Genomic DNA, 14,525 nt, shown 5'->3' with positions numbered 1-14,525 from the left:
TACATTCCTTTTCTCAACAATCGTGGGTGATTTGAGTTTGCAATTAATGAAAGTGTGTCTACAGGAATCAAGGCCCATAGTTCAACTCACGTCAGCAAAGATACAACGTTATCAACATGTCTCGTCTGCTCGAAACGCTAAAAATTACCAGAATTAATTATATAAGTTAACATAAATTGAAAATACCTCAGCTTTGAGCAAGGGTATATTTTGACGATAATACTTTCAATTGCTAAACACTTCCGTTCGGGGGATCGAAAATGCTGTTTTTCTCTGCAAGTGCTTCACACAATAGTACTGTAGAAATATTTACGGGGATAGAGGCTAAGACTTGGAACAGGATCCGCCCTTAGAGACCTCGGGTAAATTGAATACATTCAGATAGTTGATTTGAAAATCACTTGGCCAGAGACTTCAACCATTCACCATGCCAGTATCTCTCCACTGAAAGTGAAATATAACTTAATAACGACCCATTTGAAAAGCAAGGAATTATTTTATTGAATATGTGTCTATAACTATTATGACATAAACTGCAACTAATTGAACTCAACTCAGATAAAGCACAGCGTTATTAACATATCTCGCCTATGGCTGAAACCCTTTGGACTCTTAGTGCCATCTTGTTATTCAGGTGACTGCTTACAATAATCGTGTTGCTTTAAGCGAGTGTGTCACAGCAGTGTGACAATTACAAGCGTTCTCGGGGAATGAGCCTCCAGGCACGAGAAGCCAACCACTACTGACACTCACAGGTTCCGTTCATTCCCGAGCACAGAAAACTCCCCGAGATCCATTAGCATTACCAATCGTGGGCAGGTGATAGATGAAAGGTGAATTCGTCGTAAATTCTGAATGTGAAGCAGGATGCTTTATTGCCCAACAAAGCTGATACGTTCAGGTCCAATTTATCACGCGACCAAAGTATAAAGGGAAATATCAGCGACGACCCGCTGAAGAATTCTGACACCAAAAGACAAGCAACATTTTGTTCAATTTATTAGTTTTTCGAAATTGAGCAGGGGTTGTTTTATGGTTTGGTTAAATCCCAAATCCGCCTGGATCAGGATCCTTGCAGCTGGTGCCTTGGTTCACCAATACATATTCTTGTTGTGGGAAGAGAGGATACCTTCACTTTTCAAGAACACCAGATATAGCCACAATTTGAGTGAGTGAGCATGTTTTTACGCCACTCTTAGCAATATTCCAGCAATATAACGACGGGGGACACCAGAAATGGTCTTCACAGATTGTACCGATGTGGGGAATCGAAGCCTTGTCTTCAGCGTGACGAGCGGACGCTTTAACCATCAGACTGCCCCGCCGCCCAGAACTATGTGATATGATAGTTATCCCATCCTTATGATACAGTCGGAATCGTACAATTAACGGAACTGAAAGAAGACAGTAATCATGATTTCAGAACCACTATTGCCTTCTTCTTTTATACATCTGAACCCCTCGTTGTTTTCTACCGTGGAACAGAAAGTTGTGGAATAACTAAATACTCTGCGCAGGAAGAAAATGGATTGCCAGTCCTTGTTGCCGCCAAGTCTGATTGGTATTTTAAACTGATGCTTCCTTCATTACGTTTGTTACCGTTGCTGTAACGTCGTATACTCTTGACGCTACCATTTCGCATTACAAAACATAATTACTTGGACCTATTGACGATATCAAATGACTTTCGAAACTAAAAATGCGCACAATAACTTTACTTTTTACGAAAAATATCCGTGAACCTGTTCCCTATGTACCCTTGAAAAGTAAAATCGAAGGTATACCGCAAGCCCTCAGCTGAAGTGTCCTGCTTTCTTCTATATAAAAAAGAAATAGGTAAGAGGACATTATGGCATCCTGCCAATGGAAAAAATGTGTTTGATCTGGGCATTCTAAATGTGCAAGCTTGTATTTTTATTAACTTGTTTTTTAAAATGTAGAAATATATAAACGTTAAAATATATATTTATCAAAAGTAGGGGTACTACTTTCAAATGGTGTATAATAGTGATTTACAAGCTGATATTCTCCTTGATAAACGTAGGTTTCATCTATCATATCAGAATCTCTGGGAACTCGGTGTCACGGCAGTAAAAGCTTGTGGTTGACTGGCGTTGGAAGAGTTAATATTTCGAATAACATCCCATTTACACAAACTTCTCGAAGTCAGAATTGTTAATCTCAGAGTAAAAATAGTTCACCTTCCAACACAACACATTGGAGAGTTACTCTGCTGGGGAAATGCAATTGCACTTCATTCTAGGTCAGGGCGTCCTCGTTACAGTTTCAAATCAGTGTTAGGCGAGAGATCAATTGGACGTAACTCTCCTGTGTGTTCATTTCATGACACCTTCTGTCCAAACCTTAATAATATCAATGGTCTCCTGTGATATAATAAAAATGTTCTATCACATAATAAAATAGTTTCTTGTAATATAATAGAAACGGTCCCTTGTAATGTAATAGAAATGATCTCTTGTAATATAAATGAAATGATCTATAGAAATACAACTACAGGAGATGAAAATAATCCTAATGGTTTGGTTAACGTCTGTATCAGCGTTATTCCATGGGGTTCTCAATAATACAAGTATGACAGATCTACGCATCACTTCAGGTTTCTGCGAGGGGTTCCTGGGGAAACAAGGCCCAGTTCTTGCTGTCTTGCTTTGGCTACGCAGCCAGCCTTGGCACCGTGTGGAGGTTTCCTTATCTCTGCTACAGGAATGGAGGAGGTATGAGCTCTGGTGGTGTTTTCGTTTACGCCTTGTATCATCTAAGTATTGTCCCATACATCGATTATTGGTTATCTACCACCTTAGTACCCCTGATAACTGATGACTCAGTTCTCATTAAAAAATATTGAAACAAAATCCCTTGTGAGTATTTTACTTCTGTAACTGTCTTTAGATAAAATACATACAGGTAGCCACCGTGTAAATGTACTCGTCTATAGTCTATGTACTGTTGCAGCCACTTTCCTGATTCCCTACTTGATCATGATGTTGGTGCTTGGCCTACCAATAATGTTCCTGGAGATGGCCCTCGGTCAGTTTGCCTCAGAAGGGCCGATCACGGTGTGGAAGGTCAGCCCGGCTTTCCACGGTAAGAGCCTGGGCGGTCATTTAAGCCGTCATTTATCAATATACATGTCGATGAGAAGTGGTTGAGCTAGTTGTTTCAAAGATGTATACATTAAGAAATAGTGAGATGATATTTCCTGCAGACAGGATCATGTGCATTATTTCTCCTCGAATCATATATTTGTTGTTTTTTTCCTTTACAAGTTAGTGCTCCTTCCCAAGATGATGTTTGACGACGTACCTGGCATCAATCCGTTCATGTTTTATGAACGATCGATTTTACCCTTTTGCATTTGGCATTGTCGTTTTTCACTTTTGTGTCAGTAATATTTCCTATCCTTCTGATTCATTCCAGGTATCGGGGTCGCTATGGTGACCATCCTTGCCATGATTACCATCTACTACAACGTCCTCGTCATGTACGCCATCTACTACATGTTTGTCAGCTTCGTCAACCTTGACGACACTGTACCCTGGGGGTCGTGTGGCAATCCCTGGAACACCAATTCCTGTAGGTCGGAGTCTTTCCCTTCGCTAACGCTGATGGATGAGGCAAACAGAACAACAACTTTGTTCAGTAAGATCTTCTGGTTCGAATTTAGAAGTGTGTATGAGTGCCTTCGTCTTGTTTTGTTTGGTTTCTTTCTAGCTGTATGACGACGGCTTGTAAATAATCAAATATAGATTAAACAGTGACCACAACCTGATTCGTAATATGGCCTCTTACATCCTGCATAGGTTGTTAGGGAATCCCCTTGTGGTGGCATTATAAGCATATCTTCTTTTATTAATAAAGGAATGAGTGACTTTTCTGATATTTGCTCTGTTTCGACTTTTCATATATATATTTTACTCATTTCTTTACAGAAGAGCTCTACAACCAACCTTGTGTAGAGAGGCTTCTGAGCAACATCTCTGACGTCTACAACTCCACCTTCAACACCACCGACGACCTCAACTCCACCATGATCCAGGACGACATCACCAAGAGATGTCTGAACAAATACACTACAGCCAGTGAAGAGTACTGGGAGTAAGTGTGAGATCGGCGGAACGGGTAAAGGCCAGTTTACAAGTGAAGTGGCATGTTACTATTTTCCTAATGACTGATAATAGAGTCAGTTGTTGCAGTACCGCACAGAACGTTGGCTCTGATTTAGCACCATTCCAAACAAAAATATAATAAACAGACTCTCTTTGACGTTGTTATTGTTGACTTATAATTCTAATGAACATTAATATTTGTTTTCTTTATTATTACGTTCATGCCTTAATAAACGCATACTTATAAGAATCCTGTTTTGTATTTTTTGGCGCCATGTATTACGTCTTCACGAATCTGATGGTTTTGAGGATTTGGGAGGGCTGAGTTACAAGAACATCATTTATCTATTCTTTGCCTGGGTCCTCCTCTTCCTCTGTCTGAAGAAAGGAATAAAAACATCGGGCAAGGTACAAAAAGTGTTATTTTCCCTTGTGGGATGGTCGTCCTGAAGTTGTAGTGATAATTTGAATGTAATCTGTGATCAAGTAGTTCTCTTGTATGAGGAAATGCGTGACCACAGAAAGCAATCAGTCTAAATATTCAGCACATTTGATGTACATTTCAGTTGATGTGGTAAACATTTATTTCCAAGATAGTTAAAAACTTCAATGTCAAAGGAAAATCAATCTCGATTATCTGTCGAAAAGTTTTAGGGTCATAAAAGAAAAGTAATGATGACCCAGCAATGACGCCATTGTGGATTGTCAGTAATTTCTGATATTTTCAATAGAAAAATACAATTCAACATTGTGTTTCACGATCCCCGAAACATACAGAGGAGGTGTATTGGTGTGCAAATGTGTAAGGTTACTGATGTGTCTCTCTCAGGTCGTCTATTTCACCGCCACCTTCCCCTATGCTATTCTACTGGTGTTGCTGATCAGGGGCATGACCCTTCCAGGACACGAGAAGGGCATCGCATTTTTCACGACACTACAGATGACAAAGTTGACCGAAGCCAAGGTTTGTCATTAATCATATATAATCTTATTAGCCAAAAAATATATCCATATCACAAGCATCAAAATAAATATGTTAACAATAGAAGGTTTTAGGAAAACTGTCATGGATGTTTTTGATGTTGAAGAAATTATTGCAAGGAAGAATAACGCTCTGCCTTCATTCCATGCAAAGTGGAAACATTTGATCACCGTATTGCTGTCTTACTGTAGTTGTCTCATGTTTTGTCTTTTATCAGTACTCATAGTACAGAACTTATATCAGTTTGGATGTCCATACATGCTTATTTCACGCACGCTTCAGTACAGTCTCCAACAAACAATGTATTGCTGCTATATATAAATTACATAAAGCTGTTATTAATACATAATATATGTAAATATTTGTACACACCCAATCTGAATGCACACCTACTGAATTGAAATGAATAAAAAGATTTTTTTTTTAAATGGGAATCTTTGGTGAGCTGGTGGTAGATTGAAGGCATGTAGTAGCCTTGGACCACGGTTGATTAATGGGAATCTTTGGTGAGCTGGTTGTAGGCTGAAGGTATGTAATAGCCTTGACCACGTTGATTGGTGGGAATCTTTTGTGAGCTGGTGGTAGACTGGAGGTGTGTAATAGCCTTGATCACGATTGATTGATGGTGGAAGTCTTTTGATGTCCACAACTTATTGGAGCTTTCCGTTGAAGTCTTTGAGGTTGGTTGATAGGGTTTTGACTTTGTCCCACCAGATGCTGTGGTCGGGATTGTCTCGGATATTGCCAGCTATGTCTGATTTAGAATAAAGTTATAATGCTGATCTCTGATGTTCTTTGATTCGGATTGTGAGGGGTTTCGCCAGTATAAGCCTGTCCACAATTGCACGAAAGGTGGTATACAGTTCTCAGCGGTTGTTGCTGGCAGGATGGTGGTTTCCTGTTGCTTTCATGGTCTTCTTAATAACTACATTTATATTGGCATGTATTTTTTAGGGTCTCTTGGTTTTGTGGGAAGGCTGATAACAAAGGTATCTCAATTCTGGTACCTACATCTCCCCTATTGTTTAGTAGTTAGTTTGTTACTTGTGTCTCATTTTTTCAGAAACCACAAGTCTGGTTATTCCAAGGCACTTGTAGGGGTGGTACTGTTACTTGATAATCAGGTCCAAACTAAGTTTGGCTCGTACGTAATTAGGAGATAAACGATAATATTTCATTTGAAACCTCCGGCTAACGCCATCGGTTCCAAATAAAGCCCCGTGCTTCAAGTACTCAATAACACCTGGAAATTGGCCAACACAAGATGTAAATAGACATTGTAAACGCAAAAGAAAAGCAAAAGGTCCACACGCGTGTTTCTCTCGAGTACGGGTGTCATTAGCCGGCTGTTTCGGCTGGTTCCCATAGTAGCATCTGGAACTGCTCATTTATAACGTCATTCCGACTTTACGTCAAAATATGATTTGAATGACGTCACCACTGCTGACGACGTAACAATACAATTGTGTGCGATAATTGTACGCATTAATACGCAGCGGATAGTCTTGCAATTTTAAGGAATTGAATACCATTTGATCATGTTTTTCAACCAATCAGATTGAATAACACAGATTTTCATATTGTACTGATAGACCTCTGGTGATACTGAGCTAAACTTATTGTCTAAGATGTTATGTTTTGTACCCACTATATAAGTAATCTACGAACAACCTGTTGGATCGGGATGGCCCAGGTTTGGTTGAGAAAAACAACATTTTTCTCGACGTGAGTCAAGTTTCTCCTTTGGTCATTGTTTGTTAATGAGGAATTCTTGTCACAGTGTTCATTATTTTCATGTCCAACCTGTATTACATGTAGCTGCTACTAATAAAAGTGTGAGGTTTTACCATGTTTTCTAGTATCCGTATTTTATTTTATCAGATGTGACATCAGAAAAGCAGTCATTATTTTAAGGCACTGATTCTGATCAACAAATACCTACTTGATGTATTGTCACCATTTGCTGGCTGTATTGCAGGTGTGGAGGGATGCAGCCACTCAAGTATTCTTTTGTTTGGCTAGTGGATTTGGCACTTCGGTGGCAATGTCAAGTTACAACAAGTTTAACAGCAACTGTGAACGGTGGGTTGATACTATCATCTTCTCTAGCCTGTAATATCGGTAATGTTTATTTTTAAAATTCGAGTATTTCAGGTTTATGTGTTGACAAGGGAAAAGTGGGAGATTTTAAGATTTTCCAATATGCGTTCGTGACGATGTATGATTGTTTCCATCAACTAGACGTGCTGGTGTAAAACCAGTGTGATGTGTACAACCGCGGAATGCAGTACTCCCAATGGACAAAACACAGAGTTATGTCAGATAGCCATTTAATTACGGTAGCAATACAGCAGTGCAATAGGGCGAGCTTAGTCGACTTCCGCAGTGCTCTCCGATTACCGTATTGCGCGGCTGGCGGGTCTACTTTTCCTTTGAGTGTCCAAAATGAAATCTTTGAACCATTATAGTTATTAAATGGAAGTCGTTTGGGGCCAAATGTTATTTTGTATTGTTTCTTTCGTGATCATGTCCTGGCACTTGATTGTTGACGTCAGGCGAATGGATGTGATCTCTTGTTTACATCTGTGATACGTCCCTTGCGTGGAGTGATACCCAGGTCGGGTACTGCGAAAGTGACGTTTGGAGTTTAGATTTGGAAAAAAACCAATCTGAGTCATGAAAAGTCTATCTATTGAATATAGAGCGTCATACCAGACTAAATATATATGAACCTTATGTACTGAATGACATGACATCTTCTTGTTCAATACAATATGTCCAAAACTACTGATATAACGATCTATGTACGTATTGCATCACAATGTCTGTTCGGAAGGTGTGGTCCCAGCCAGCTCAAAACTGGATTGTGCAACAGAGTGTGACTAAACTCTTAATTGGAATTTCTAAAGGGGGATAAGTTATAATTTGTATCAAGATGTGGACCACTGGTCTGCACCGGACAAGCGGCACTAGCTAAAGCCTGCGACTATGGTCTTTGACTGAAGCAATAATATAAGATAGAAATGAATTTACTGTTAAACATTTTATTTGTAGCATTAAAATAACAGCATATTGCATTCATTGAACGTTTTTTTCATTTTTAACTAGCACTATTTTAATATTTTGTGTAACTAAATACCCCCCAAAAAACAACAACAAACACACCATAAAACAAAAAAAATAAATAAATAAAATACAACAGAAGAAAACAAACTAAAAATAAATGAATAATTAATTTTTTTTATCTACGACACTAATATATTTGGCTTTGTTGTTTAATTGTTTAAATAGAGACAATAGGACTGGTGTAAGTTAGCACGAGCTGAGAGGATGATCCATTTCAGTTTTATATCATTGCAGGGATACTGTTATGATTACTTTCGTCAACTGTGTGAGCAGCGTTCTGTCTGGCTTCACCATCTTCTCTGTGCTCGGCTTCATGGCTCACATCACCAACCAGGACATCGAGAACGTGGTCGACCAAGGTAAGGCAGAATGAACCCTAGAAGTAATACAACTGTAATTCTTTGGATCACATGGGTACAAGCGGGATGCCTTGATAACGTGTGCACGAGGCGAAATATTGATTCCTTTTCGCCCATTCAGAGGTAAATATTTCGGCCAAAATATTCAACACCTTTGTACATGATTTGCATGTGTTAGTGGTAGCATTGGTTTATTGAAGGGTTTTGTAGGTATATATACTAGCACACATAAAGAAACTGTGCATTGTCAAAATATTATCCCAGATGTTAAGTACGATAACAATGTCAACATATAAACTTTAATGGAGGGATCATTAGACCATAACAAGTCGGGAGAATTTCAACTGAAAAGTCCACAAGCGGGACAGGGGTCAAACGACCATGTCACAAGCTCAATAACGGGTATGTCCACCATCGGCATTGAGAACAGCAGTGCATCGACGACGCATAGAGCCTATCAAACGTGCAAGGAAGGCTTGTGGGATGTCAAGCCAGATTCTCTCAAATTCTGTTGCAAGGTCAAGGACGTTATCTGGCGGATGAGGAAGACGGCGTAGACGTCGATCCATCTCGTCCCAAACATGCTCTATCGGGGAGAGATCCGGTGAATTTGCAGGCCAAGGCAGTAAGTCAACGTTGTGGTGTTGCAAGAAATCCATAGCAACCCCTGCCGTATGAGGGCGGGCATTGTCCTGTTGGAATGTTAACCCAGGGCCATGACGTTGCAGAAAAGAACCGCTACATGTCGAAGAATCTGATCCCCAGCCTACACCAGCTAAGTTGCCCTGAACAATAACCAAAGCGAGTTCTTTGGCGTGCTGTTATTCCACCCCAAATCATCACGGAACCACCAAAGCGGATTCCTCTGCAAGACACAGGCCTGTGCATAACGTTCTCCACGCGTCTATAGGCACGTTGACGTCCATCACTATGGGAAATGTTAAACCTGGACTCATCTGTAAAACAACATTTCTCCACCAAAACAAGGGTCTGGGGACATGATTTCGGCACCACATTCGGCGAGCTTGTCGATGACGTTGTGAAAGGATAGGCCGTATGGCGGGACGTCGGTCTGATCCCGTGATGACGTAAACGTTGTCGAACCGTGTTGGGGTGGATACGGCGAAGTCCTGGGATAGTTCGAAGCAGTCATCACTGCAGTCTGAAACCTGTGGCGAAGATGGGTCACCCTTATCCATATATGTCCTGTCTTGGCGTTGTTACACGTGGACGTCCAGAACGTGGCCGATCGATGACGTCATTTGTGTTCTGGTAGCGTCTCACCAGTGCAGAAATGGTGTTCCGCGGCAGGAAATGTGCAGCCACTTGTCGTTGAGACATTCCCCACGGACCATCCCAATGGCCTCATGACGTTGTGCAGACGAGAGCCATGCGCATGCTATGCGTTTCAATAGCCGCTGATTTTTTTGAACGATCGCAAGGGCAGGGGTTGAGCTTTCCAAAGTGACAGTATTGTGTGGCATTCATTTGCTGTTTCTCTTTCCCGGATTGCACGTGCAACAACGTATTGCACGTCTCAAGGACGAACCCACCGACGTCACGGAACGTGGCACGTGCATGCATGTTGGATACATGTCACTAATCTCTGAGTTTGAATCCTTATGTGTCTACACAGGTTTGATAAATTTATATCTAAAATTTTTGTATGCACAGTTTCTTTATGTGCCTAGTATATGTCAGTAATAACAGGAATGTGATACACGCATTTACGGTTTATTGCAAATGTTTTGGGTTTCCGTGAAATGAGCATCTCTTTTGTTTGATGCCAACAACTGTGACTGACAAAGAACTGGATATGCAAGTCATTGTAATCCTTGAAAATCTGTCAAATAGTAAGTGGTAAAATGACAAAATAATTTTAAAGTTTTAAATTTAAAAGTAAAATGAATATGAATATAAGAGTGATTAAACCTGACCAATAACTTGACCAGACGGATGTGGAAGAAAGCACAGAATGAAGTTAGCAAAAAAACAAAACCGATGTTTTGTCTAAAGTCCTCACCATAGATTCCAGTCAATGTCATTACATGTAGGTGTTCTACTACAGTAGCTGACCCAACAATGCATTGAGGAACAACTAATAAGGGTATGCTCATGGTTTGGCTGTCAATAATCCATGAATTCTCCCCCAAACTAATGGTTGCCAGCTCCAACAAGGGTCCACGCTGTCAGGGTGCAAGAAGGACACCGTGTAGAATGCACTGAAGCCTCTAGATCTTCATCTTGATCTCTGCAACCAGCACTGAAAACTGGGAACTTACCCACTATGAAGGTGAAATGTGTGATATCGTTTCAGGGCCCGGTCTAGCGTTCATTGCTTACCCAGAAAGCATCGCGAAGCTTCCAGTGTCATCGTTGTGGGCCTTCCTGTTCTTCTTTATGCTGTTTTCACTCGGAATGGACACTCAGGTGGAATAAAACACACCTCACCGTACCTATATTGACATTTATACCTTCATAAATTAGTTTTTTCTCACAGCCATGACAGAAAGCAATATTTTCCGAACCCAAGAACTATGTTATGTTATAGACAATTAAATTTATTCGCCTAATTAAATAACCCTTAGGCATGAAAGGACGTTATCGTAGCATTTTTGCAACAGTGACATGGTGTTCTTAAGCATTACAAAGTATTAAAAAATGACGTAATGATAACATATGATGAACAAACAAAGGGGAACCTCTTTGGCTAATTTTCTTCTAATATCCAATGTCAGTATTCCAACACCTGTTCATTTCCAAATTGCAAGCATATCACACGAAGGGTTGGGTCTCAGTCTAGTCTCTGTTATCAACAAAAGACATCAGTCCTCGCTCAGAATGGTCAAATTGGATATACTTACTGTCACACCTTGCAGATTTATGTGATTTTCCAAAATACATGCATGACAGAACCATCGCTTATCTTTGTGTTCTTTTTCTGCAGTTCACAGCTATGCAAACAATAGTTGGCGGCATCAGTGACGTCTTCCCACGTTTCCTGAGACCCCACAAAACGGCCTTCACAGCCTTTTGCTGTCTCCCTGGCTTCCTCCTCGGTTTGCCTTCACAAAGGCAAAGGTCGGATTAACTATTACTGATCTTTGTTGTCGTTTTTATGGTTGGCTACATATGTTCCCCTTATTACATAATAAAATGTGCAACCAACTTAATCCGATTCGACATTATAACCTAAATTAATCATCCCAATCCATAACTAAATATTGTAAACAGGTAACAGTTATGCTCGCGGATATGGCAGATGTGACATTCATGGCCATGTCCGTAGCTCTCACTGTCGTCTATGTTTTCCTCCAGGGTGGTATCTATGTGCTGACACTGACGGACTGGTACTGTGGCAGCTATAGCGTGATGCTGGTGTGTCTGGCGGAGATCATCTGCATCATGTATGTCTATGGTGTGTATGCTCTTAATTATTTTCTCAAACTAAGGTGAGAATAACAGCCAAAATTGAATCAGAGGTCTCAGTCTTTGAGATGTAGTTTGGGGAGAATATTTTGCTAGTCATATAGTTTATGTGAAACTTCATTTGTGGCTGAAAATGGCAGCTTAAAATTTGCAGTATGTAGGGTTGGCTGATTTAGGCATAATACACTATAAATATACATAAATTCATTACGAGAATCTGAGCGAATAGCATTTTATGTGTCAGATTACATGATAAGCACGTTTTTATTTATCACTGTCAAAAATGTTGATACGAAGTACATGTTTAAAAGAGAACATGTACTGTTGAGTGATGAAGCAAGGTTCTAATATTTGCTAAGTATAATATTTCTATCCCGCCATTAAAGTATATTTTGTATTTTAGATCTCAGTAATTAGCCACAAGCCACTGTAAATATATGATATGTAGCTAACTGTAATGTTCTTGCATACACGTGATGTTGGAAAATTGATAAACAGGATACTGTATATGGGAGGCATGGTTTTTACAGCAAATAAACTTAGTAAGGTGGCCGCCTTATGATTCCAATGGATTGCAAGTCGTGAAACTTCTTTTAACATCCCGCTTTCGGATATGATGTTAACTAACAAATGTGGTTCCCTAATAATGTCGTTTTTATTGGCAAGCGAATACGTGATATAAATGTCTTTAAGACCCATGAAGATCCGGGTTAGGATTGGTTTTCGGCAACCCATACTTAACTAAAGGGATCGGGTGGTCATGCTCGCTGACTTGGTTGACACATGTCATCGTATCGACATTGCGTAGATCGATGGTCATGATGTTGATCACTGGCTTGTCTAGTCCTCATTAGATTATTTACAGACCGCCGCCATGTAGCTGGAATATTGTGTTCGGTGTTAAACAACCAACAATCAAACAAGCAAACAATCATAGCTCTTTATAATCTTTTGTATCGTTATTCAGGTGTGAAGCGGTTCATGGAGGATATTAAGATGATGCTTGGTCGCCGTCCCAATCCATATTGGGTCATCAACTGGGTCTTCCTGACTCCTGCCGCCCTTTTGGTAGGCTCCTCGCTTTAATGTATTTCAGACATATGCTGAACGTAGTGACGGGATGGTAGGCACTTCCGCTTCAAGGTGTCTCTGAAATATGTTGATGGCATGACGGGATAATAGGCACCCCCGCTTTAAGGTGTCTCTGATGATATGTGTGGGGAACGGAATGTGTGATATGATGATATCAAGATTACCTGTACTGTATTATTTGTCAGATGTATGGTCCATAGTGTTCATCTACTTACATGATCAGCTTTACGTATTAGTGTTATGCTTAATATGCTTTTGACTCAGAGGTTAATCACTAGTTCCATCAGCACTACATAGAGGGCGCCATGGAATATACTCATTATAAAATTCTTTATGGAGCCTCCGACGAATCAATGGGGACTAACCTGACCATGTCGGATTTTTTCTTATCAATACAATGAAATTATTCATATAATTAAATTCCCTGTGGATATGGACATTGCCAAGGAAATGTCACGCTTGCATTCAGTGTACCAAGTTGTCCGACTCCGAGACACAGTTTTTGGTTCCTTACATTTGGTACCTCCTAATCTGACGGGTGACATCAGGAGAGTACCGGGGTTTGCTGCCAGAAACACAACCCTTCTGATCATCTGGATTATGGGATATCCAGGACTAAACCCTAATTACATAGCATGTTAATGAGATGTGCTTCCCAATTCATACATCTAAATCTCCAGTTCTTCTCATTATGGTTCCCCATTACGATGACAAATATGTACATGTATTTTAAACCAATATTTCAGAACCCTTGTCATAATACACTGTGTGTAGTGATGTGGTGATACTCCAAGTACCCATTTACAAACTTCAACATGAACGTTTCTCATTTCTTTACAGCATCTTTACTTGTCTAAAGAGTTGTCGCGTTACAGCCTATGATGAGGGTGATTCTTCAACGTAGCTCAATTTGCGAAAAAAAGGTTTATTGCCAGTTCTGAGTGACTTCTGAGAGGCACTTTTTAGAAGTTAGAATAGATGAAGGAAAACTGAAACGAGGTGGATAGTCAACTTCTTTATTGCAGTGAGTAATCAAGCGTGATACTTTGTGTCCCATGCTGCCTGATAACGGTGTTAGTACCTACACCGAAACGCCACACTCATTTCAATAAAGAAGTTGACTATCCATAGAACTTTGGTTTTCCTTCAGTACTGAGTGATTTATTCACCCAATGTATACAAAACAATCTGAATGCATGTTCGCTCTTTCAGTTTCTCTTGATAGTGTCTGCCTCTCAGTACACCCCAGCCTTCTACGGAGACTACAAGTTCCCCCTGTGGGCGGAGGGCATTGGTTGGTGCATGGTTGTCGCCCCTGTTTTTATAGTCATCCTCATCTTTGTGGTACAGATCTTCAGGCTCGGACCTGTAAGTTCGAAACAACGCTTTCTAAATGTGTTAACGCTGTAA

The 14,525-nt window shown here is 40.2% G+C and overlaps 1 protein-coding gene across 1 annotated transcript; it reads left to right on the top strand.

Moving 5' to 3' along the window:
- Window positions 1–427: 427 nt before the first annotated feature.
- LOC124252659 (sodium- and chloride-dependent glycine transporter 2-like) lies at window positions 428–14,525 on the top strand. The gene is made up of 14 exons (XM_046686321.1): window positions 428–433; window positions 2,618–2,735; window positions 2,974–3,105; window positions 3,439–3,660; window positions 3,951–4,116; window positions 4,376–4,535; window positions 4,957–5,091; window positions 7,088–7,191; window positions 8,470–8,594; window positions 10,912–11,024; window positions 11,542–11,665; window positions 11,905–12,012; window positions 12,991–13,091; window positions 14,328–14,525. Exons 1-14 carry the CDS (start codon window positions 428–430, stop codon window positions 14,523–14,525), a joined length of 1,812 nt encoding a protein of 603 aa, XP_046542277.1.

The sequence above is a fragment of the Haliotis rubra genome, unplaced genomic scaffold, assembly GCF_003918875.1.
Source record: "Haliotis rubra isolate DU_JTF1 unplaced genomic scaffold, ASM391887v1 Scf520, whole genome shotgun sequence".
Lineage (NCBI taxonomy): Eukaryota > Metazoa > Mollusca > Gastropoda > Lepetellida > Haliotidae > Haliotis > Haliotis rubra.
This window is presented reverse-complemented; position numbering and strand designations above follow the sequence as displayed.

What these genes read in the sequence shown, in the direction of transcription:
- LOC124252659 (XM_046686321.1), top strand. An exon ending in CAGAACAACAACTTTGTTCA is followed by an intron (nt 3,661 to 3,950) that starts GTAAGATCTTCT and finishes ATTTCTTTACAG; the next exon opens with AAGAGCTCTACAACCAACCT. An exon ending in TTTAACAGCAACTGTGAACG is followed by an intron (nt 7,192 to 8,469) that starts GTGGGTTGATAC and finishes ATATCATTGCAG; the next exon opens with GGATACTGTTATGATTACTT.